The 26,729-nt window shown below is 38.2% G+C and overlaps 1 protein-coding gene across 2 annotated transcripts in view; it reads left to right on the top strand.

Moving 5' to 3' along the window:
- The window catches only part of prkcab (protein kinase C, alpha, b), a 316,495-nt gene that overhangs the window by 162,247 nt on the left and 127,519 nt on the right, over nt 1–26,729 (top strand). For both annotated transcript variants that reach the window (XM_067424611.1, XM_067424603.1), the window contains exons 4-7: nt 5,328–5,439; nt 6,990–7,118; nt 23,205–23,361; nt 23,454–23,588. In XM_067424611.1, coding sequence (XP_067280712.1) covers nt 5,328–5,439; nt 6,990–7,118; nt 23,205–23,361; nt 23,454–23,588 — 533 coding nt within the window. The remainder of the gene's footprint in view (nt 1–5,327; nt 5,440–6,989; nt 7,119–23,204; nt 23,362–23,453; nt 23,589–26,729) is intronic.

Below are 26,729 nucleotides of genomic sequence, written 5' to 3'. Positions count from 1 at the left end.
CCAAGACCACCACCTCATTTGTGGGTCATTTTACACTAAAATCCAACAGTGATTCCAACACTTTTTAGTTAACTTTACATAAAGTCTTAACTTGTAAAATATCTAGTAATGTGTACTATTCACATACTATGACTTTTTTACTCAGAAAAGCCAAGTTAAGATTGATTGTTTGGTTTGAAAGGCATAAAAAAGGCAGGCAATTATTTTGCATTCACTGATTCACAACTGGAAATTTTGAGACAACATCACATAATCTGACTTCAAAGAATAACATAACCTTTTTGTTAAAACTCACCATAATGGTGATCAGTGTTCCCTTTGGTTATGTATAATCGATCTGAATTATACATAACATAACTATATTCCATGTCAAATAATGATCTTTTAAAATTGTGTTTCTACACTAGGTCATAAACACCTTGTGAAACTTTAAATTGGGTTGAAATAATCTTCTCTCTATATTTGTGACAATATCTTGTAATTGACCGTGCTTGAGTCTGATTCAGCATGCAAAACACAACAATGGTAACAATTAAATTAATATTTTTTACTACTCCTTCTAGTACTGTAAGTGAACTACACTAACTAAGCATTTTCAGTACAACATTATATTCCTATTTCACTTGATGTTTTTAAGGCAGTCAATTTATATGCTTTTTTGTATGTCTAACTAATTCGATTTTACAAGGATAATTTGGGTTTTTTATAACAAATCTATTTACAAACTTGGTTTGTAATCACCCCTAGTTTTATGTTATCTACAGAGTACCTTAAGCCTAGTCTTGCTTAGACAGGCATTTGGCTGTTGACACAAAGTCTCTTACACTTTGCAGGTCATCCTGACCAGGATTTAGGAGAACGATATGGTCTGACTCACATGCAAAATGAACACACAGCGTATACTATCAATAATAACACAGTCAACAAACTGTTTGATAGAAGCAAACCCAGCAGTGATCTTGGTTGCACTTTATATTAAGGTGATGTTGTTACCGTGTAATTGTAACTGGCCAGAGTTTTGAGATTTCAATAGACGTGAAGGAGTATAAAAGTGTTAGGAGCTTGCTTAAGTACTGGGGAGCTAAACCATTCAGTGCTTTGTAAATAATAAGTAAGATTTTAAAATGTATCCGATGTTTAATAGGGAGCCAGTGCAGTGTTGACAAAACTGGACTAATATGATCATACTTCCTGGTTCTAGTAAGAACTCGAGCTGCTGCATTTTGGACCAGCGGGAGTTTGTTTATTAAGCGAGCAGGGCAACCACCCAGTAGAGCATTACAATAATCTAGCCTTGAGCTCATGAACGCATGTACTAACTGTTCAGCATTTTGCATTGAAAGCAGTATGGACTAACTTTAGAGCTAGGGTTACAATCAGGTGCTTAATTGCAAGCACGGTAAATCCTGAAATCATAAACACAAGAAAAAACAGACCTACAGCATAGGATATGATTTTTGCACTTGTCTGTTTCTGTCCGTTTCATTGGAAATAATTATTGAACTCTGAAAACAAAGCAGAATACTCTTAATGATATCCCATTTATCCCAAGGCAAATGAATACCTCAAAGTAAACTGTGAAATATATTTCATATATTCAGTGCCTTTGAAAATGAATGCCATGGACTTTGTAGTTCTTCCTCAGAAAATGCTCATTAGCAACCTGGGAACTGGGAACTTGTAAACATGTCTTTGTTTCCCAGTAGACTGATATAAACCTCTGTGCCCTCAGACCGGAGGCTTTTTTTTCTTTTTTTTTAAAGAAAGCTTTTTTTCTTCTTCTTTTTTGTGTGTGTTTGCAACAAATATCATTCAGTCTGTTTTCCCCCCGTGAGTGTACCTACCATGGCTGATTTGTGAAGCATGCGCTTTCAAGGGTCAAAGGAAAGCCTGAACCACAGTTTTTTACATTTATTTGCTGCTAGTTTTTACATTACTGGAATGATCTAGTTCCTGTTGTAGAAATTATATAGATATAGAAAGTCTTAACAGTCATATTTGACTCAGCATTTCCGTGCAGTTAAACCAGAAGCTGGCAGCTCTTTATTAATGTGAGATTAATGGTTCGGTTATGGGAAAACTCGAGACCCCTCAACTACAGTCAAATTCTCATTAATTTCAGACCACTCAGAGACAGATTAATTGGTTGCCCTATTTGCATGGCCCAGTGAAATAACCCCGCAGACTTATGATTAACTTCCTGCTTCTGGACAGAAACCGCAGCAAAGCGTTTGACCTGCTGTTGCGGTCAGCCTCTGTTAGGTAACTGTTTTTGGGTTTTTTGGTTAGCAGTTAAAGGCCAGCTTGGAAGTCTTCTCACATTTTCAATGATGCATATGAAACATTTTGATTATTAGTGCAGTCAAGCATCAGTATTACTATTTCTCATACTAAACATTTTAATAATAACTGTGTGGTGGCAAATTTTGTGCTCACACTTTCTGCATGAAATATTAAAATCTCTTTTTTTTTTATCTAGAAAAAATCTAACAATGTTCAGACTTTTGACTTCCAACACAAAATCTAGTAAACTTTGCCATGTAAAGTGTCCCACCACAGTTCATTTAAAACTCAGATTCATTATCAACCATCAGTGATCTCCACCAGAGGTCACTTCTTCCATCTCCAGTTATGTTAGACTTCTTCCATCTACCAGTTCATGCTATCTGATCATGAACTTCATTTCCCATAACCCATTGCCTGGACTCATTATGCTTGATTACTTTTAGATGTGTTTCATTATCCTATAGGGACATTTATTATTTATATATTATTTTGTATCATAACTCTTTAGAATTAATATATAATAGTGTATCTGAATTAAATTTGGTTATATTGATTACTATATTAATTGTATAAAACACATCTAAATACCTATTAAGCGTACTAACCCTGGAACATAACCTGCTCCTGCTCAGGTTATGTTCAGAGAGTGAGTTGCCATGGTTACTGACATACCCTGAAAGTTACCTCAGTTTTTGGAACTGAAAGTTGAAGATATCCGCTAACTTATTTTTAAACATGCCCGTGTATTTCACACAACCTGCTTTCTGGAATACCCACCTGTCAACCTGTGTTTTGGACTTTGTTGTTATTTGGATTATTTGCCTTGTGCTTCTGATCTTTTGCCTGTCATTTGGATTACGTTTGTGGATTTCCCCTAATAAAGCTGCAGTTGGATCTGTCTGTCAGAGCAGAAGCAGTGATTTGTTTCTTCTAAGAAATTTTGTAGAAGTATGAAAACTTGTCAGCACAGCTTAGTTTCCTGGTGGACTGATAAGCCACCTTGACTCGTGGAAGTTGCGTAAAGCCAGTCAGTCAGATTGGTTTTGGCAGTTTCTCTCCATTCTTGCCGTAGAGTCCTGGAGAGTGATGACATACATATTTTTGTAGAGCAACCCATAAATCAGCATCACTCTAGTTCCCTCGACAAAATCCCAAATGGGTTTTTCCACTGTGAACTGTGACCAAAACATGTTTCTTACACATTGTGTTCATTATAATATTTACAAAAGAATAACATTTAAATGAGTTATAAAGCCTAAATACAATCCTCAGAAACAAAAAGCTAAACATAGGCTATATAAATGAACTACATACGGTTGCGTGACTTCAACATCAGCATCATTAAGCTTGTGACAACTCTCTCAGTCTTTATTTAAAGGGGTGATGAATTGAGAAATCAACTTTCCCTTGAGCCTTTGATATATAAAAGGTCATGGTAAAATAAGAATATCCTGTAAGTTTCAGAGCTGAAAAGTTCCTTGTTAGTAAAAGGAAAAAGCTTTTATAGACACCAGGCCTAGAAAACGAGAGCTCTCAAATCAGTGACGTATTGGAAGGGTGAAACACTGCCTCATTGTGTATGGCTGGCCGGTGAATCTTGAATAGTCAAATAACATTCATTTCTTGATCTGTCATTGTTCACTCTCTTGAAGAGCTCTGTTTGAAGAGGGCACGCGCGCGTGTGTGTGTGTGTGTGTGTGTGTGGTTCACATTTATATCCACCGATCGGGCGGACCAAGTAATAAAAAATAAAAAAATCACGGGTAGATGAGAAATAAATCATTGTGTTTGTTTTATAAATACGTTTTGCGAGCCCTGTCAGAGAATTATTCCAGTTGACGCTTTCAAAACAATCCCTCCCTCACGTGAACTGACAGGGGACCAGAAGCTCATTATGCAAAATCTTATCCAATCCTAGCCGTGGGCGTTTACTTCCAAGTCTCCAGTGCGGCACGCCCATCAAAACCCAGTGGTCAGGAGAGAGCCTCAAAACCAGTGAAGAAAATAGCCTATTACTTATTAGTTATGATGTTGTAAAAACCATGCAAACGTCATAAGTTGACCTATAAAATAATAAAAGCCAGTTCATGACACCTTTAAACACATTTTCCCTGAAAGTTTGAGATAGAATAGTTTCCAAGAGCTCATTTATAAACACAATCAGGCTGTAAAAGTCAACTATTGAGTTGACTAGTTTACTTCTTCGCTGTGATGATGTTTAATATCTCCTCTACACAGACTACTACAGGACATGATGAATATAACATCACCACATCACCTGGCCAAATGTTCTCTTTAGTTTTGCTTGCCACGAGATATGTGCTTTCCAAACACAAAGTTGCAGTAGCCAAAACTATTTTTAAAAAGTCAAGGGTGAAGAGCCCATGTAAAATCAAAAACACTGATCCCCATAATGGTGACTTCAAACTAAACTATTATTTTCAATAAAACGTTAACATCTAAACCTTTTAAACTTTTGTATATGGATGACAGAAATAAAGTAAAACTGGTTAGTGTAGTGATAAGAGTGAAAATGTGTAATGGCTGTAAGTCAGTTGCATTTATTGTGTGTCTGGTCGTCCTTTTGTCTGTTCTTGATTCTGTTTCAGTAAGTTTGCTTGTTAACATCAGGTGTTCATCAGTAGTGCCCAATCGTCTCATACATTTACTTAATTTATAACTTAATTATCTCATTAACTTCTGCACTGCTTCAGTGTTTCTGGTAACACTGTAGTGTGGACCCATATATGTACACTGAGGGGGGCACTGGGTATTTTGCTTTGCATGTAACCACTTGTTAATAACAACCTTTTTCAAGACATGCTTAAAAAGGTGATATGATGGATGCATTTTATGCCATAGAATAAAATGTGAGAAAATATATTGCTTGTGTTCACCACAGACCTTATTTAAGGCACTTAAATGTTTCAGGTTTTGGCCTGCAGCACTCTATAATAGCATAACAGTTTGTATCAGATGCTTCATGAACAATTTTGTTAGCCCATTTGTAATTGATTTCTCTCTTTTCCATGTATATGCAGGATCCCAGAAGCAAGCACAAGTTTAAGATCCACACTTACGGCAGTCCCACCTTCTGTGACCACTGTGGATCGCTGCTGTATGGACTCATCCACCAGGGGATGAAATGTGACAGTGAGTATCAACCTCCCATCATGCCCAGGGTGGCTCTTTTGCACTCATCTTCTTTTAACAGAATCTAGATAAAACCTGTAAAGAAATAAAAAAGAACTGGCCTCAGATCAGTGTGAAAGGGCAGCTCCTGCCCAAGGCCTACACTATTCATTTGTTTCCGCTTTTCTTGTCCATAACGAGGTCAGATGTGGTTAGATATAGAGTTGCCTCCTTAATTTCAACCAGAACATTCTTGTTCCTCTCGAGCACTCTGGCTCTAATTGGAATGCTATCATAAATTTCAGTAAGAACATATTTAAGTGGGATTATCAGCATGTTTGTAATTAAGTTTATGCAATCTGCCCATCCACACCTCTCTGAGACGACACACCACAGCGAATTTCTGTTTACACATATCCACAACAGCCTCAGCATGGGCCACACACACACTTTCTCTGCCAAAAACCATTCTCATGCACTTTTCCAACTGAAGCCCCCTGTGAAAACACTGTTTGCTGTCACATGAACTTGACAGGCTTCCCCTTCAAAATACACATTCCATGTCTTATTTATCAGTGGAGTTTGTCTTCATAAAAACATTTTTTTAAAAGAATTGTAAAAACATGACAGCAACAGCACTGAATCAGGTTGGTGTTTTATAGATTTGATCCTAAAAATGGAAAGTGTCTGTGAATCAATCAAAGATGCTGGGACTGCGCATATGCACACATTCTTACAAATATTTCCTTGAAAAAGCATATTTTTGTGACAACCAACATTTAAATGCTCTGGTTTGTGGTCTATGTACAGCAGTTTTGCTAAGTTCGTGGTTTTCCTGCAGAATTGGGCTACTTTTTACACTGTTGCAGCCGTTTTTTTGTTTTTGTTTAAAGCAACCCCCTCCAAATTCAATTTACACTCAGTACGTGATTTTTACCCCTTGGAACATGATTTTTTTCCCCCTCCCAATGTGACTTTTCCCCCTCTGAATGTTTTTTTTCCCCCTCAGAACACAATTTTTACCCCTCGTATGAAATGTTCACCCCTCGGAACACAATTTTTACCCCTTCAAACCCAATTTTTACCTCTCGTAAGAAATTTTCACCCCTCATAACGCAATTTTTACCCCTCGAAATGTGATTTTTTTTTTTTTTTTACCCCATGAAACGTGATTTTTAGTCCTCGGTATACGATTTACACCCCCCATTACGACCCCAGTACATGATTGAGCTATTTGATTTCATGACTGGGCTATATGATTTTTATTTTGTTAGGCAAACCTGGCAATCATGTTCAGCTTCTTCTGTCATTTTTATCAAGATCACATAGGGAAAATCAGCAAACAGAAGAGAGCTGTCATATATCACATTGGCTATTGTGTATATAGACCACTTTTCACAATTTAATTGATTCTCAGTTGACATAATCAAGCTCTACATACACTGACTTTCTTGTTCTGTTGAACAGATGTCAGGCTGTGGCAGTAAAAGGGGTAGTGAATGTTATTTCATGTTTACTTTTCTATGTTTAATCCTGAAGTGTTTACAGATGTTTCTCTCTCTTGTTCTCAGCCTGTGACATGAACGTTCATAAGCAGTGTGTGATGAACGTGCCAAGTCTGTGCGGGACCGACCACACCGAGCGTAGAGGAAGAATCTTCCTCAAGATTGATGTCAGCGGAGACAGACTCCACGTCACAGGTCAGCAGCCCACACGCACTGGGAATATCCCAGAATAGCAATTATTATTGAGGATTGAAACACATGGTCTTGCATCATCTTGAAGGGTTTTATTTAGACATATTAAAAGGCTACTTAAATTGAAAATACTTAAAATCCGCATGGAATGAAAATACACCTATATATATTTTCTAAATGCATGTTGTAGATCTTATAGTGAACAATATATCTGTGCATGTGTTTCATCATTTTAAAGTTGTTTTGACCTCATAATGTTCAATAAAATTTTCAAAACTGAGTCTCTAAAGATATATATCCTTATAACTAAGGACATTTCAGTGATATTGACTGGGCCTGATTTTTACATGGACAAAAATAATATAATGTAATGTAATGTAATGTAATGTAAGGTAATGTAATGTAATGTAATGTAATATAATATAATATAATATAATATAATATAATATAATATAATGTAATGTAATGTAATGTAATGTAATGTAATGTAATGTAATGTAAGGTAATATAATATAATATAATATAATATAATATAATATAATATAATGTAATGTAATGTAATGTAATGTAAGGTAATGTAATGTAATGTTATGTAATGTAATGTAATATAATATAATATAATATAATATAATATAATATAATATAATATAATATAATACATTATACTTAAATGCTTAGTTTTATGTTTAAACTCTAGGTTTTATTGTGGGGATCAAAACATATAATGTAATGTAATACAATGGTGATCATATTTTAATGAATATGACTAAATATCATATTTGATACCCAAATTTTAACATGATTTTTCTAAAAACAAATTATGTATATAAAATATTTTATGTAAGTATAGTTATGTATACTTGTGTATGAAAACACATGCGAACCACAACTTTTTTTTTTTTTTTTTTTTTTTTTTTTTACAATTATACTAAAATACTGGGGATTACACACAAGCTGAATCCTAAATAACCCACATACCCTCAAATAGGGCATTATTTGAAGGGACAGCCATTTTTAGTGGTGTCCGAAACCATAGTGGACGTTATCGAGTGCACTCATTCAATCCCACAATGCACCACAATAACGAGTGTACAACCGATTAACACACAATGGCTGTCTGACTTAATGCACTCGTTTTCATTCTCTCTTCAAGTGAACTGAATTTTAGCGGACAAAAGTAGGGAGTAGTGAATGGGGCGTTTAGGGGGCGATTTTGGATTCAGCTGCAGAGTTCCTCTCCTCTCCTACCCTTACTAAACACACCTGATCCAGCTCATCAAGGTTCTCAAGATTGCTAGACACTTCCAGGCAGGTGTGTTGAAGCTGGTTGGGACAGTGGTCCACTATTAGACACGCACTTGCGAACTTCCCTAAGCACTTCCCCTCAGGGGAATCCCCGCCGCCATTTTGAAGTGCGTTCCACTTCGTGAAGTGGACAAGGGAAGTTTAAATGGACAGACTCTTGCTCCCTCGATTTTGACCGAGTCTACTTCATATGTACACTTCAGGCAGCTTCATATACCACAATGCAAAGCGATTGTGACGTCACCGCATATTACGTTTAATTTACCCCACTACAAACAACTCTGTGATATTTTTAATATTTTATATATAATGTTGCATTAAACAATTTCGTAAAGGAAAAAAAGAAATAATAAATACACTCCATAGTGGATTTCAAGGGCTTAGTTCAGCCCATTGCAAAGTTTCCGCCAGTAATGGAAACTCATGCAACGTAAGAAATGACGCACATCCGAGTGAACGAGACGGAGGGAAGGTAGCGTGTGAAGGGCATAATAAAAACCAACTGGAACACAGCACAGGAGCTGAGCGTGAAACCATTGCTTTATAGGGTTAAGTAGCATCACATAATGATATTTATTTGAGTAGTTCTTGTCATTTTAATGCTTCTACATTATTAGTATAATTCACATAATATGTTGCTATTTTTATCTGTTTGCGTGATCCTTGCAAATTCACATTAGTCTTATTACTCAGATTTCATAATGCTTTGATGTTGTTTTTCCACAAAATGCCAGTTAGCATTAAGCTATCATGGCAGGTCATGTGTTGAGGGTTGAATGGGTTTAGAGATTGAGCGTGTGTGTGTGGTGGGCTATGGGTCGCAGCAGGACACAGGCAGGCAGCAGGTATGAGGGGGCTTAAGTGCCAGATGCCTGGCCTGATGCCCGGCTGTTGTGATGATGGGTCTTTATATGGGGGGAGGAACATGTATGCCAGCCTGTGGCCGCTCACAAACTCTTGCTCCAGTGAACACATTCCTGTGAGCTGGCACCTCTTCCCTGCTGCGTGAATATCATCTCTCCTTATCTCTGCCCTTATACACACAGACATGCTGAAGTCAAGCAGGGGCTCCACAGTGGTCTGCTGATTATTATACATGTGTATGTGGAGAATTCATCACGATTCCCATTCAGGAAATTCTACAGTTATTGATTTCAAGAGAAGGATTTTACACGGTTTATATTATACACCTATTCTACACTGCTGCATTTTATTTTCTCCCTGAACTGCACTTGATGTTAGACAAGGTTTCTTTCACCTCAACAAAACATAGCTTTTTTTGTTGCTGTAGTTTTTCATCCACTCTGTCTCTTAAAGGTTAGTTCAACCCAAAAATAAAACTCTGTCTTGCCTTCAAGTTGAAACCTGGATGATTTCTAAAGGTCTAAGTCGGGGTTCCTCAAATCTTGTCTTGAAGGGCCAATGCTCTGCAGAGTTTAGCTCAAACCCTGATTAAACACAACTGAGCAAGCTAATCAAGTTCTTAAGGGTCGCTAGAAAATCACAGATAAGTGAGTATGATCAGGGTTTAAGGCCAGTGGCCATCCAGGACCGGATTTGAGTAACCATGGTCTAGGTAATCAAAACTGTCAAGCTTCAAAAAGATCATAAAGGCATCGTACAAGTAATCCATGTAACTGAAAGTTTGATTACCTTCCTACTTTCAGTGGAGGGACAGAAATCTCTCAGGTTTTATTAAAAATATCTTCCTTTGGGGTCCAAAGATGAATGAAAATTATATGGGTTTTAAATAAAGGTGTGTAATTGATGACATAATTAAAATTGTTTGGTGAACTCTAATATATATTATATATACTATTAAATATGCCAATTATATAGTGTAATATGTGTGGTGCAATCCAAACAAATAGCTCAGGAATACAACTATCAATAGACTTGAATCCACGCAAAATAACAACAACATAACTCAGCAGAGGATGGACCTGAATAGGGTGTAAATGAGACACAGGTGCAAATCATAATTAAATAAAAAAAGGACATAATCAGAAACCAAGGATGAAGCTGAAAGGGTGTAGGGCTCAGATGCAGCCGGATGGCAGGAAGTCTGTGGTAAAACCTGAACTACAAGGGACCAAGGTGAAGCTAGAGGGACAAGGGAGCCAAGGAAGCGCAGAGCTGGCAGAAGCCAGGGGACCGGACAGAGCCGGAAGAGAGGAGAGGAGGAACAATGGAGGAAGAAAAGACTCCAAACGAGACTGGAACATCTAAACAGCAAAGGAACCGACCAAAGGTCCAAGGGTGGAGACTAGGGTGGGATCTGATGACCACAGATCTATCAGGCAATAGTTCGCTCCTCCGGGATGGCCCTGGTGGTCGGCTATGGCTCCAGGACGGAGTAGGTATGCACTGAGAACTAAATGAGAAACAGGTGCAAATCATAAGTAACAACAGAAACAAAGACATAATCAGAAACCAAGGAAACCGAAACCAAACAGAGTAGGGAAACTAACTATATCAGAACAGAATATCAAAAAAGAGAAAACTGTGACATATAGACAAATTCAGTTTAATTGTATAAAAAAAGATGTACACAACGTGTGCATGTACATATTTACTAAAATATGCTAAAATGAAATTAATTTAATTTGCACTCCATTGGCCAGGAGATCATAGTTATCAGCCAGTTGTGAACATTACAATGTCTCATAGTTTTAATATTGTTTCTACGTTGTGGCCAGCAGCCATATTACCCTGTAGCCCAAGACTAGTTTCCCACTGAAGCTATGCAGGGCTGAGTCCAGTCAGTACCTGGATGAGAGACCTCCTGGGAAAACAAGGAGCTGCTGGTAGAGGTGTTCAGTTTCAACAGCAGCTCAACCTGTGGTCTGTGTGGGTCCTAACACCCCAGTGATGGGGACACTATACTGTAACAAGCGCCGTCCTTCAAATGAGACGTTAAACGGAGGTCCTGACTCTTTGAGCTCATTAAAAATCCCAGGATGTCCTTCAGAAAAAAGAGTAAGCCACAATTTGGGATCCTGGCCAAATTTGCCCATTGGCCCCTGTCCATCATGGCCTCCTTATCATCCCCACCAATCAGCTGGTGTGTGTGGTGGGTGTTCTGGCACAATATGTCACAACTGGCACTGTGCCTGGGGAAAGTTTTATCAACCCCCGTATCACCCCCCCTCCCCCCCAACCCAACCCCAATCCATGTAAAGCGCTTTGAGGACCCAGTAAAGTGCTATATAAATGTAACTAATTATTATTATGATTATTATATGGTACATCCAGTAAAAGGAAAATCCTGTTTCCAGGATATTAAAGAAATACTGTCCTTTTAGATTACAGATCATCAAACTAATCATTAGTGGGATTCTAGGGAAGTGTTATAACATGAGGGGTATGTTTGTTGTGTCTGGAAAGTTCATCAGCCGGGAGCTGTGAGGAATATGATTGGGTTCTTCATAGGGTTTGTGAGTTCACTGCTCTGATGTGAATTGATTCAATTTGTCCAGCCAAGAACACAGCAGGATCCATGTGCTGCACACAACACATACACACAGAACAAACACATGAACAACCCTCAGGCAGGGTGGGTTTCCTCTTTTCCCTCAAACTTTAAGATGCATTCATTGGATGCTTTTGGTGCAGACCTGAGTCCTCTGGATTTCACAGCTCTGTCCTCATGGTTGATGGGAAAGTGGTTTAATGATCTCTGGTGTGCACCAATCAATTAGTCATCATCTCCGTCCTTAGCCGTGCTTTTCAGTGCTGTGTAATAGCCTGCTGGTTGAATGTTGATCATTTGAACAGGTTTATGATAGTGACACACTCTCATTATTAGATATTAAGAATAAAAGTGTTTAATACAAGAATTGCTGGCAGTTTGGTCTACCAACTCATATATTTTTATGGTGTTGAACAGTGTGGAAATTCATGTTGATTTTGTCAGCAGGTCATTCTCTTGCTTGTGATGTGGAGCACAAGATACCTGCTGTAAATCAGAGTGTCCCAGGGCGTCTGACACAGAGCTGAATCTCCCACAGGAGTGACAACTTCCTGCCCGTATAGTACCTCAAACTCACGATCAATACAGTAGGACTGACATGAACTGTCGTCTGTGGACGTGTCTTATACTAGTTTCAAATTAGTGATCATTGTACTGTTCTTATACACTGCACTTCACTGGCACTGCGCCGGGGGAAAGTAAAAAAAAAAAAAAAAATTCTGCCAACAAAGGCACTGCTGATCCACTGCTCTTACACAAATGCAAGAAAATGTTTAAGTTCTCTAGACCTAGAAAAGTCATGGACATTAATCATCTAAAGACAGTATGCGCTGTTTAAACGTTTGGGGTGAGTGTTTTTTTATTTTTATTATTAATAATTTAAGAAAAATACTAATACAATTAATTTAATGAATATGTTTATTCAGCAAGGACATGTTAAATTGAACAATAAGACATTTGTAATGTTACAATAAAGCCTTTCTATTTTCTATTTCTTCTTTTTGGACTTTCTATTCATCCGAGAATCATGAAGTATATCATGGTTTCCTCAAAAATATTAAGCAGAATTCAATTTTCAACATTCAGCTTTGGCATCACAGCTTTACCATTTTTGAATTATTCAAACAGAAAACATATATTTTAAATAATATTTCACAATGTTTAAATGTTTAAAAACATCTTGACTAAATGCTGTTCTGTAGTCTACAACTTTTTGACTTTTTTTAATTAACTAAACAGGGCAAATTAGCGTGAAAGCGCAATCCAACAAAAGCCCGAAAAGTAAAGCACACTGATGCTGCCGGATCATTTCCATAATGACCAGCGCAATCTAACAGTCTGGTTTAAGACGTGCTTTCTTTGGACGCTAAAAAATGGCACAGACACCAGTAAACATGACGTGCGCAAACCTTGGTACAGGTCCTTCTCAAAAATTTTGCATATTGTGATAAAGTTAATTATTTTCCATATATTTTCCCTGGCACCCCAGGCCATCACTGACTGTGGGTACTTGACACTGGACAGTGCATTTTGGCATTTCCTTCTCCCCAGTCTTCCTCCAGACCGGCACCTTGATTTCCGAATGACATGCAAAATTTGCTTTCATCTGAAAAAGGTACTTTGGACCACTGAGCAACAGTCCAGTGCTGCTTCTCTGTAGCCCAAAAGTGTCTTGACCTGGGGAATGCGGCACCTGTAGCCCATTTCCTGCACACGCCTGTGCACGGTGGCTCTGGATGTTTCTACTCCAGACTCAGTCCACTGCTTCCGCAGGTCCCCCAAGGTCTGGAATCGGTCCTTCTCCACGATCTTCCTCAGGGTCCGGTCACCTCTTCTCGTTGTTCAGCGTTTTTTGCCACACTTTTTCCTTCCCACAAACTTCCCACTGAGGTGCCTTGATACAGCACTCTGGGAACAGCCTATTCGTTCAGAAATGTCTTTCTGTGTCTTCCCCTCTCGCTTGAGGGTGTCAATGATGGCCTTCTGGACAGCAGTCAGGTCGGCAGTCTTACCCATGATTGCGGTTTTGAGTAATGAACCAGGCTGGGAGTTTTTAAAAGCCTCAGGAATCTTTTGCAGGTGTTTAGAGTTAATTAGTTGATTCAGATGATTAGGTTAATAGCTCGTTTAGAGAACCTTTTCATGATATGCTAATGTTTTGAGATAGGAATTTTGGGTTTTCATGAGCTGTATGCCAAAATCATCAGTATTAAAACAATAAAAGACCTGAAATATTTCAGTTGGTGTGCAATGAATCTAAAATATATGAAAGTTTAATTTTTATCATTAGATTATGGGAAATAATGAACTTTATCACAATATGCTAAATTTTTGAGAAGGACCTGTAAATCACCTTACGTAATTCATTGAAATACTCTCTTCCCATACATTTTGGCGTCTGAAAGAGAAACTCCTACAAATGCATATGCACTTAGATCAGCCACAAAAATAACCCTGTCCACGCCTAATCAGTGCTAATGTATCACTGCATGTCTTTAGTAAATCCTGACAATATTTTTTTAACGCTAAAAGAGAGTTTGCACTGGAGCACGCTGTTGAAACTGAATTGTTCCTTTGATGAAGTTCTGTTCATTGAACTGTTAAAAAAAGTTCACAGTAGGTCTGAATGATTAACTAGCTAAGTCTTTTTGTTAAAGATCATGTAAAAGTCATGAAAATTCATTGACCGAAAGTGTGGGGACCTTAAATCCGGGGCATTGGTTGCATTAGTCAACCAGTGAAGGAACAGGAATCTCATGGACATTGAGATAATAAACAAAAATGCATTAATGAATGCAGATGAACCCTTTCTACTACAGTACTCTTTATAATATATAATTTGATAGCATATATACTAAGTACAGGAGTCTATTTGTCATAGCCTTGCGTGTCTCACATTTTTTCTTTCTTCTGGTCTGAATTTCAAAGTTGGCAGTTTACATGTGAGACCTGGAAAGATTGGTTTCTGAGCGCTCTCTGTAGGCCTGAACTTCTGGAGTCGTTGTCTTCTTTGAGGGTTTTATTATATAACCTCCCCGAGGCGATGGCTTCAGCTAAACGCGTTGGTGGTCCCTATCAGCACTTCCCTCATGGATCCCATTTGTAACGGAGGGCTCCAGTGTTGTTGTGGGTCCTGCCTGAGGTGCGGCTCAGTCTCGTCGGCCTCTCTGGATTCGGGAAACTGTATAACGGTTAAGAGTCGTCACTGCCCAAAGATGTGCGTGTCACTCCACACGGAGGATGGAAATGTCTTGGTTATTATTTAAAGCGATGGCTGTGGGTGATATTTGGCTGCCAGTTGGGATTCACTTCATACTTTTGTGTGGTTTTATCTGTGACTCATTTTGTTCTCGCTGCCAGGCATTAGATCAAACTGGAGGATAAGGTTATGGAAATACATTGTATTGTTAGCATTAAAAGTGTCTTCAGTGTCATGGGCTGTATATGGGTAATTCAGTATACAGTAGAGGCCAAAAGTTTGGACGCATTACTATTTGTAATGTTTTTGATAGAAGTTTCTTCTGCTCATCTAGCCTGCATTATTATTTGATCAAAAATACAGACAAAAATGTAACATTTTGATATATTATTACAATTTAAAATAACTGGTTTTCAATTTATTATACTTTAAATGATCCTTTATTTCTGTGATGAATTTTCAGGATCATTCCTCCAGTCTTCAGTGATCATGATCCTTCAGAAATCATTCTGATATGGAAACAGTATATTAATATTTTTTCATAACCTCTGATACTTCTTTATAATACTTTGATGAATAAAGCAAATGTTTTAAAAATATAAATCTTGTGTAACAACAATATGCACTACTGGTCAGTAATTTGGGGTCAGTCATTTTTCATTTTTCTTTCTTTTTTTGAAATAAATCAATAATTTTATTCAGCAAGGATGTGTTAAATTGATAAAAAATTGATAGTAAAGGAGATTTATATTATTTGGAAATATGTTGTATTTTGATGTATGTATTTTGAATAAATGCAGTTCTTCTGAACCTTTTATTCATCAAATATATTAGGCAGCAGAACTGTTTCCAGCACTCATAATGAATCCTCATATCTGAATGATTTCTGAGCCGTCAGCTTTGATCACAGAAATAAATGATCATTTAAAGTATAATAAATTGAAAACCCAATATTTTAAATTGTAATAATATATCACAACATTTAAAAAAAATTCTGTTTTTTTTTTTTTTTTTTGATCAAATAAATGCAGTCTTGATGAGCAGAAGAAACTTCTTTCAAAAACATTACTAATAGTAATGTTTCCAAACGTTTGGCACATGACTGAGCAAGAAAAGTGGCCATGCTGAAGCTTTCAGAGGAATTTTCTCCCATGTTAAGGATCTAGCACAGACTCCCAATGGACAGAGTATATAAAGATGATTGAGTGTTTTGATTGAGATTTATTATTGTTATTGTATGCGAGTTTGTTTATTCTGGGCTGAAGTCAGACGGAGGAATCTTGGCTGACCCTTGGTGTTTTGTGGATAAACAATGGGAAGAAGCTCGTTTGACTGCATTATCAGATTACCCAGAATGCAGCGCACTGGACATTTGGCCGTTATGTAACAGCACATCTGAATTTCTCAGGCTATTTGAGCGATTTGAACGTCCGTGGAAAACCACATGTAAAAATAGGCCTTTGAAGATTACATCAGGAATTCATGCTGCCACCCATCAAGATCAGTAAGATAGGATTTACTGAAGTTTATAATGTGGCCAACGTGGTAAAACATTGACTGTAACGTACTAATGAGGAACTCTCTGAAAGTTTTATCAGATGCATCTTTCATCCATTCTGATGCAAAACACCAATCATCGGCTCTCAATAATACTCGCTAGATGAATAACTGTAAGAGGAAATATTTATGATGCTGTAAATGACCTGATCGCTAGGTTTGTGCAAAATGTGCCGCCGCAGTGTTGGGTGTTGTTGGTGGTTCAATGTAAAAAAATTAAAATAAAATAAAAGAGTTTTTTACAATCAACTTGGCTGTGCAATTTAAGTAATTTCAACTTAAATTACATTGAACTGTGAGTTAAATCTCATATAACTTATAAAATACAGTTTAAAATGGCTTAAATTATTTGGATGAGTTGAAGTAAAAACATATGTTGTCATGACTTATTGATCTTGTAATTTTAACAGTCTTACGAATATCTTTTGATCTAATTTGACTTCTTACCTGTAATGTTGCCAGAATAATAATCATACACTGTTTGTTCGTCGGCCAGAGTAGAACTGACACCCCGACTGAGCCTGGTTTATCCCAAGGTTTATTTCTCCATTCTGTCTCCTGAAGGAGTTTTGGTTGCTTGCCACCGTTGCCTTTGGCTTTTGACTTGCTTAGTTGGGGTCTTCATTTTGATTAACTGGTTCAAGATCAATCAACATTTTCGTCTATCTTGATATGTGAACAAAACTTCACTAAACATTATTTGTAGCATGCCTCTCATCCAGCTTTGTGTTTATTTTTTAGATGAAACAACAATTAATGTAATTTTGTCTCTTTTTAACGTGTCGTATCAGTTTGCAGTAACCGTTAATCATCTCCACCTTTTTACTTCTAAGCTATAGCAGCAAACAAACATGAATGAACATCAGGACAGAAGGTATGTTGAAAGATACAGTACAACATACAGAAACGTATCATGTCGCATGTAATCACTCAGTAAGTGTTTAACCCGCTGAAAGACGTCAATAATAAAACAGCTTGTAAAGAATATCATGTGCTGTTACAGTTACTCCCAGACAGCCATTGAGTCCCTTTAAGACAAGTCATTTCACTCGGCAGCCATCTTTGAAACGCCTCTTGGGCATGCAAAGTGCAGCTCCTCTTTTTGAATTGGGAAACATCAAATTCTCCGAGAACTGTTCGCCAAGCAAATGTTGTATCCAAATGCTCAAATCATGACAAAAAAAAAAGAAATTTTCAGCCTGGACGAGCGCGAGTCTTATAGCGAATAGAGCGTCTGAAGCGAATGATTTCCATGTTAAGTCAATGGAAAGGCGAATGAAAAGTCGAATTGCGTGTCTATACACGCGTTACACTTGAGTGGTGTGTTTTGTGCATTCACGTGTTTGAAGTGAATTCGCGTCTGACGCCCAAGTTGAAAAATCTGAACTTGGCCAGTCGTTCTGGCGTTTGCCGCTGGCTCGGATGTCTCTGTAGAGGTTAAACATGACATATGCTTCGCCTTATGTACATCTAATGGGCGATATTTGGTCCAATTAATCTGTTGTTGCCTAGCAAATCATTTTGACTGAGGGCAAAGTGAAGTGTCATAACTTTATATTTCTTTAAGGATATTTGAATATACATGCAGTGAAGATCCAGGTATTGCATTGGCTGAACCACATTTGTGTAGCTGTTAAAGCTAAATATATATTTTTTTGAAAATGAAAAGAGGCAGAGTTGGTGTTTTAGGACATATTTCACCTGGAGCACCTTTAACGCGCGTCTATTTCGCTTCAAATGCTCAATTTCTACCTGCGTCCAATTAGCTGTGGACGCGCGAATGGATTCAAAATGTTCACGCGTAAAACTAGGCGAGGTAGACGCGATTTTGATGCTCAATTCGTGTTTGGTGTGAACGTTGCGTTAGAACACTGACTGTTTCTATTGAGAATGAGATGTCGTCACGACACCGCGCCCCGCCCCCTTCTGCCATTTTGGGAGGATGGTCTGCCAGGTATTGGATTCGGACAGAGACTGGAGAAGAGATATTCTGATGATAACCATGTACATGATTTTCCAAACTCAATGGAACATGAAGTTTTAATCCACCCCAGCCGCTCTGAGAAAGCAGCTGCTGGTAAACATTATTTCACCACAGGGTGTCAGTCATCGTCTTACTAGTGCCGCGATGCTGGAGTGTGTTGACATCTGATGAACATGATCCTTTATTTATTTGTATTAAACATTTTAAAAAACTATTCTGTCATTTTTCATTGTCAATAATTTTATTCTATGTAATTTACATGTTCATGCCAAAATGATTAATATTCAAAGTAACTTAGGCCTATGGCTGTTGACTGTCATTTTCCTCTAACGTTACATGTAACTTTATGTGCTGAGCAGCACCAGCGCACACAAGCCTTCCTTTTTATTAGTTAAACTCATTTAGAAATGTAAACTTGTCATTAGGTATAAAATATGGTCAGTATGAGAAAAACACTGTTAATGAGAGGACGAGCACTAGACTGTTGCAGGATAGTGGGGAGATATATTAATTTGTTATTCAGAATGCACAAAAAATATATAGAAACATTTCAGGAACATGCAAGGTAGTAAGTTAAAGCGTCTAACGTTAGGTTTCTGTTCCATTCTGCTGCAGGCAGCTCGTATGGATTGGATTGACGTTTTTGATATCATCCAGCTCCTCTAAATACCTCTGCCTGGCGCTAGTAGCAATTTCTCCCTGTAGTTAACCATTTCTTTTTACTTAATAATAATAATATCGTAATAATTCCTCGAGCCGTCTTTCCTGCTCCGATCTCTGTATCGCTCTTACAGTGTTGCCCCTGGCAACCAATAGTGTCGGATCCCAAAATGGTGGACGGGCCCAAACACCGCCCGATTTGCCACGTGACAGCAAACTACCATATGTCCTCATTCTCAATAGCAACCGGAGCTTCTAACGGCAGTGATGCGATGACTTACCTCATCAACGATTGGCTCTTTAATTTAGAAGGTGGAGCTTATTCGCCATATTGGGCGTTGCACTTTCTCACCCCACCGTGTTGGCAGAGGCTATTTTCTCTAACTCCGCCCACTGACGTCTGGCTAGGCCAGATAAAATGACAGAAGACGCTGGATTGTCAATAGCAGCAATACTGTAGGGGAAAGAAAGTTTTGACGCAAATCAACTTTGAATCCGCCTTTTGCCAAACTCACTCTGCTCCCTTTTTCCCTCACATATCAGATCGGAAAGGCATTTATTTTCAATGAAAATTAAGAAATGATTTGAAAAGTGGAAATAAAGTGTCTGACATGTGCTTAATAATTGTGTTTATCAGTTAGGGTTAGGTGTATGGAGGGCTTTATTGTTAATAATTTTGGTAAATATAACAATTTACACTCTGTTATTATTGTAATGTACAACAACACTGAGGTGCTAATAGTATCCGCCACTATATATAAATATAAATAGCATTTAACTACTATTTACACTTTTTTTACATAGCGTAAATATAGTCTATTGCTATTTTACCAGTGCAAAAAGCAGCTATCGTTAAATGCTATTTTTACTTAGTGTAAATAGCCGCTGCCAAAAAATAACTCCCATTAGTTAACGTTATCTAATGCATTAACATTAACAATGAGTAATACATTATTCTCAACCCTAGTGATCTCTAAAGCGTTATGAGTGTGTTTGTGTGTTGCTACAGTATGTAGGTAATTTCCGGGGGTTGATATAACATTGTCAGATGTTTGCTAGATGGTTTTCTTGTCTGTAGGATGAAAAGCGTAAGTTGTTTGCTTATTAAAGAAACAGCACACCTCTCCTCGACAAGCATCTGGAGAATCATTCATGTCAAACTGTGTGAGATTGAGGGTTTGCTCAAATCATTAACGTTAACTTTACAGTATAAAGCACAGTTTAATACATCCAATGCAGTTGTTTTGAATGATTGATTAATTGTGCACAATTGAAAAAAAAAAGTGTGAATAACTTTTGGTATGTCATTTCCAAATGACAAGTTTCAGGTCACAAGAAGAAAGACTGAGCTGGAATCATAAGCAATGGATCTTGTTCCGTCAAAACCTAAAAAAATTCCCTCAGAAGAGCAGGAGAGAGCAAGCGGGTGAGCGCGGCGCTCCTCGTAGATGTCGTCTCTAAGCAACAGCCGCTGAAAAAGCCTTGATTCTGGTTGACGTCTCTTTGTCAGTTACCAAGTGTAGGCGATGTGAAGAGTCAAATTAATGGACACACTATCACTTTCACTGTCAGACCTGAGCTCTGAGTTTTCTTAACATTGTAGCTTCTGAAGAGATCCGAGCAATTATTTGAACACACTCAGATTTGAGAAAACTCAACTCTGTTTAGGTTGCTTGCCTGTTTCTGTGAGAAAGACTGAAAGAGACATGTCTCCCTCTTTTGGCCGTTGATATCAGTGCAGTGTGTCTATTGTCAAAGAGGTTGGTAACTGTTTGTGTTTATTTTGTATTTTTGTATTTTTGTATTTATTTTCGACAGTGCTAGTTGAATCATTTAGCAAAAAATGTAAATACAATTTGATTTAAATATTCACTCTGGTAAAATTGGTGAAAACTAGCCCCGCTTGCCATTGTTTAGAAGATTTGTTCTAGATCTCTAAAATAAATGAAATGCAAGATGTGTTTTTATTTTTTTGTCTATCCCTTTGTCTGTGTGTCATGTTTGTCTGTATCTAACATTGTGTTGTCTGTCATGCTGCGATTAACAACATGAGATGACATAAAAATACCCCCCACCTCCCCTATTTTTTATAAAATAAAAAAACCTATGTGTGTGTGTGTTTGAGTGTGTGTGAGTGTTTTTCTATCCCAGTAGGGATTTCAACCTGAATGCACACAGACTCATGAGGACTCGTATCGCTGTGTGGAAATAGACGAAACAAGCTTATAAATCATACAAATAAATAATTTTATTGAAAATGTAAAAATGCAGAAAGTTGTGTGTGATGGGTAGGTTTAGGGGTCGGGTTGGTGTGTGTGAGTGCGTGCGTGTGTCCACAAAGATGGCAATATCTGAAATCCTTGTCCTTGTGGGGACATTTTTTGTTGTTGTTGTTTTTGTTTTGTTTTGAAAATGTAAAGATGCAAAAAAATACAGTTTGTACAGTATAAAAATCAGTATATCTATGGACAGTCGTCATAAGACAACAATATGTCCATCTGTGGATCAATTTGGATATATCAAAAATATATTGTGTCCACATGTTCCTCAAAACCTGCACACACTGTCCCGAAATGTAACTGAAGGTTGACATTTACTTTATCACCGTGTGTAAACCATAATTATCAGCAAAATGCCATAGCATAAAATACCTTATGGTTACGCTTTATTCTGATGGTCCCCTTCAGACATTATGGCCTGGTTTCACAGACAGGCCTTAGATCAGGCCAGGATTTTGGCCTTAGTTCAAATTTAAGTAGCTTTTATAAACATACCTTAGAAAATAATAATACTGGTGTGCATTCTTGAGACAAAACAATGATATCTTTAAGATATGCTTTCAGTTAAAACAGCTCATTTTAGTCTGGGACTAGCTTAAAGTCTTCCTCCGCAAGAACAGAGAAAAAAGTTCTCGCTCCCAGGGCTGCGAGGACAAAATGCCGTCAGTTTGTCCTCTTAGCCCTGGTTTGAGAGTTCTTCTCGCAGCTTGTTCTCGACGCATCGTCTGAGCAGAACTTTTTTCTTGAGGGTGTCTGAAAACTATTGTGTGATTGGTCAGAAATGTAAAGTGGGCGTGGTTAATGCTGAGAAACGGCACCTGCTTTTCTCGTGAAGTATGGGACGTCCTGGCCAGAATTAACTTTGTTCTTGTTCTTGCCACCTCGAGAAAACTAACAAGTTTCTTTGTTCTTGTGGAATATGTACCAAGCTTAAAGCTTGTCTGAAACCGGGGGTAAGTTGACTATATATAATGCACTTATAATGCATCTCATTAGAGTATTAGTGGACTGTTAGGTTAGGGATTAGTAGATTTAAGTTGTAATGTAGATGCAAAGTTACTTGTAGTCAGCAGAATGTCTAAAAGTGACCATCAAAATAAAGTTTTAGCATACCGGTATTAGTTTTTAATGCAGCAGAATGCAGTTTTTCGATAACTTACAGGGCCCTATCATACAGCCGCCGCAATATTAGTGTTTTTTGCTAGTTTCAGCCCAAAGTTGTTATCATGTTCATGTCCAGCTCCATGTAGTTTAAATATCAAATGCACTGGCTCATCTGTTCCCCCATGGGCGTCTGGTCTGAAAACCAGGAGTGTTCAGGAGCATTGTTGGAGCGTTGCTATTTTGAGGAACTGAAAACGACTGAGCCATTGACCAACACAAACCTGCTCTAAAGGCAATAGTGCAGGATTTTAGTGTTATTTAAAGAGTGTGTTAGTAATATGAGCCTATAGGCGGAGCACAACACACATACACTCTGATTATTACACACACAGGGCACAGCAGCACACACACAATAAATAACTATTATGTATAATAATATTTTTTTTATATTTCATGTCACCACATTTGATGTCTTTAGTATTAAAAGAGTTAATCCAGTTCAAACTTTGATTTCTTTCTTATTTATCAGTGGGTGAGGCCAGAAATCTGATTCCCATGGACCCCAATGGGCTGTCGGACCCGTATGTGAAGCTCAAACTCATCCCAGACCCCAAGAATGAGACCAAACAGAAGACCCGGACTATCCGCTCCTCACTCAACCCCACCTGGAACGAGTCCTTCGTCTTGTGAGTCTGTCAGCAGTAAACACACACACACGCACACACACTGTAGATGTGTTTTCTCAGGTTAATGTGTGTGTGTGTGTGTTTGTGTGCAGTAAGTTAAAGGTCTCGGATAAGGAGCGGCGTCTGTCCGTGGAGGTGTGGGATTGGGACAGAACCACCCGAAATGACTTCATGGGCTCCATGTCCTTCGGCGTGTCGGAGCTTATCAAATCTCCTGTAAGCGGCTGGTGAGTCAAACACACCGACACCGGAAACACAACAAACTAAACATTCTCAAGCAAAACTACTTTTGTTTTCTGACAGGTTTACCAAAAGTAAGCGAGTTTAATGCTTAAAACATTTGTCAATGGCACAAGAAAAAGTATCTTGGCTAGGACTGCAAATAAATATCCCATGTTTAGCCACACACCACTAATCTCCACATCATTTCCGGTTTCCTGTGTCTACAATTAGCTTTATTTTTCTTACCCCACTGGCAGATATACAGTATTTCTACTTGTTTTATGAATACATTTGCTTAATGCTGATGTTGTTTTCAGATAACAAGACTTAAATTAAAGCTGCGAGCAGCGATGACGGGCCCAAGCCGGGGGCACCGCCACCCCGGTGGCATCAGCTTAACTGTGCACAGCAGGCCAATAGGCATTTAATATGGGAAAAAATAAATAAAGGGACTATGTCAAAGTCATTTGAATTCACCTCATTAACTGCAGCAACTGGTGCTGCTATGACCAGGAACCACAACAGTCACATCCATGAGATCAATTACATTTTATTCATTAATTTTATGTCAGATGATTTCAAATGTCAATTTCAAAATGAGTGCAGAATACTGTCCAAATGCTGAAGTTGTATTATCCTTACACTTCTCTTAAAAATAAATTAAGCCAATTCACAGAGACCGCAACAATGATTTTAATATCAGTGTCAGGGAAGAGTAATATGCGTGCATAAAATTTATGGAAGTTTATTATAAACAGCCACTTTTATAAATTCATGTGAAATTTAATTTTTTTATTCATTTGAATTTTATCAATAAATAATTAGTTTAAAGAGGTGTCATCCGTGATCTTTGCAAACACAGCACATGACCTTCTTTAAAGCCCATGTCATAGAAAACAATTAAAAGTATTTAGGATATCACTTTCAATTATGTGCAAATGTATTTTTTGCAGCTCAAAATTTTGTAAGTTCAAAAGACCAGTATTTAATTAAAGATGTAATATATGTTTTAGTTTTTTACTTATTTTTCACAATAAAGTGATAGATATTTGTGATAGCCTATGATATGAAAGGGTTAAATTATTAAAAAAACAAGAGACAAGGTGACACACACACACAGAGTGAGAGAGACCCCCTCCACACACACACACACACACACACACACACACACACACACACACACACACACACACACACACACACACACACACACACACACACACACACAGTGATCCTGAGGAGGGAGGGGGGTAACTAATTATATAAAACAATATTGTCAATGCCCTACAAATAAACTGGTTTTATACATTTATTTTTTTATTCAAACCCAGAATAATATGTTTAATCCTTTAATGCAGGCCAAAGCACAGCATTGACAGGTAATTGTTTTAGACAGAAGAGTGGCTCTCTCACACACACACACACACACACACACACACACACACACACACACACACACACACACACACACACACACACACACACACACAGTAGTAATGCTGAAGTATGCTGCAGGCAACCCTTATCAGCTAAGCTCAGCCCATCCACCACCCCCCCCCCTCCCAACAGACACACACACACAGACACACACACACAGACAGACACACACACACACACACACACACACACACACACACACACACACACACACACACACATGTCTGGTTCACCATCTTTTTGGGGACTCAGCATAGATATAATGGTTTTTATGCTGTACAAACCATATATTCTGTCCTACACTGCCCCTGCCCATCACAGGAAACTTTCTGCATTTTCACATTTTCAAAGTAACTCATTCTGTCTGATTTATAAGCTTTTGTACCCATTGGGACGTCCCCATGAGTCTGTGTGCATTCAGGTTGAAGTCCCCACCAGGCTAGAAAACCATTCACACACACACACACAGAGGCAAGGTTTTTTGCTTGAAAACTTATACAATATTGCCCTCTTCTGGACATTTAAGGGAGAGCATGTGTTGAAAAAAAAAAAAAAAAAAAAAACACAGTGTGATATATAGAATAACCAGCAGGTGGGAGTATAGCCTTATTTATGAACCAGGCACTTGTGTTCTTATTTTGTGTTTTTTAGGCTTTTGCTACGGGACCACCGTTTGAGATATCCAATAACCGTTCGCATTTTAGCATCTTCTGTATATTTACTTCATGTTGTCCGAGTTTGGAGGAGATTGAATGAATCGCTTTTGAGGAGAGGGTAAAAACTCAGAGCTCGCTTTGCCACTTCTTGTTATCTTCCAACCAAATTATCTGACTTCCTGTTGGTCAGAGCTAATGACTGTAAATTAGAAAGTTGTCCGGCTCGAAATGTACAATATATATACCGAGTTTGGTGAATGCAGATAAAACTAACCCCCCACTTTGGACAAAAGTGACACTTCCTGCTGCCAGTTGGTGGCGCTATAACTTTGACTCACAAAAGTCATATCCATGTGATCGGCCTCTTACAACGAACACACAGCTGAAGTTTCATCAAAATGAATTAATGTATGCAAAAGTTATAACACACTTCCTGTTTCCCTTTTCTCGCCATAAATTCGTCTCTTCGCCACGGCCAAACCGTTTGAGATATCAAAAAGTTGCTCGCAATTTAGCATCCTCAGTGTCTTGACTTCATGCTGACCGAGTTTGGTGCTGATCGGGTGAATCGTCTAGGAGGAGTATCGCAAATTCCAGAGCATGCGTTTTCCGAACAACCCATTATAGCTCACTTCCTGTTGGGCGAAGCTTATGACTATGAGTGCGGAAGTTGTTCGGCCCGATGAGATCTATAAGTGTACCGAGTTTCATACATGTACGTGCAAGTGTGTTTAATATATAGACCCTGTTTTTCAAGGGGGCGCTGTTGAGCACCCCTGCCACGCCCGGGTCAAAGGCCTCTGCCAGACCCTGTTGGCCGCGCATTCCGATGTGTGTGCAAAGTTTCAAGAGTTTTCGAGCACGTTAAGTGCCCCAAAAATGCCCAAAAGGCGAAAAGATAATAATAATAATAATAATAATTAAAGCTGCGAGCAGCGATGGCGGGCCCAAGCCGGTGGCACCGCCACACCGGTGGCATCAGCTTAACTGTGCACAGAAGGCCAATAGGCATTTAATATGGGAAAAAATAAATAAAGGGACTATGTCAAAGTC

Source organism: Pseudorasbora parva, chromosome 2 (assembly GCF_024679245.1).
Source record: "Pseudorasbora parva isolate DD20220531a chromosome 2, ASM2467924v1, whole genome shotgun sequence".
Taxonomy (NCBI): Eukaryota; Metazoa; Chordata; class Actinopteri; order Cypriniformes; family Gobionidae; genus Pseudorasbora; species Pseudorasbora parva.
This window is presented reverse-complemented; position numbering and strand designations above follow the sequence as displayed.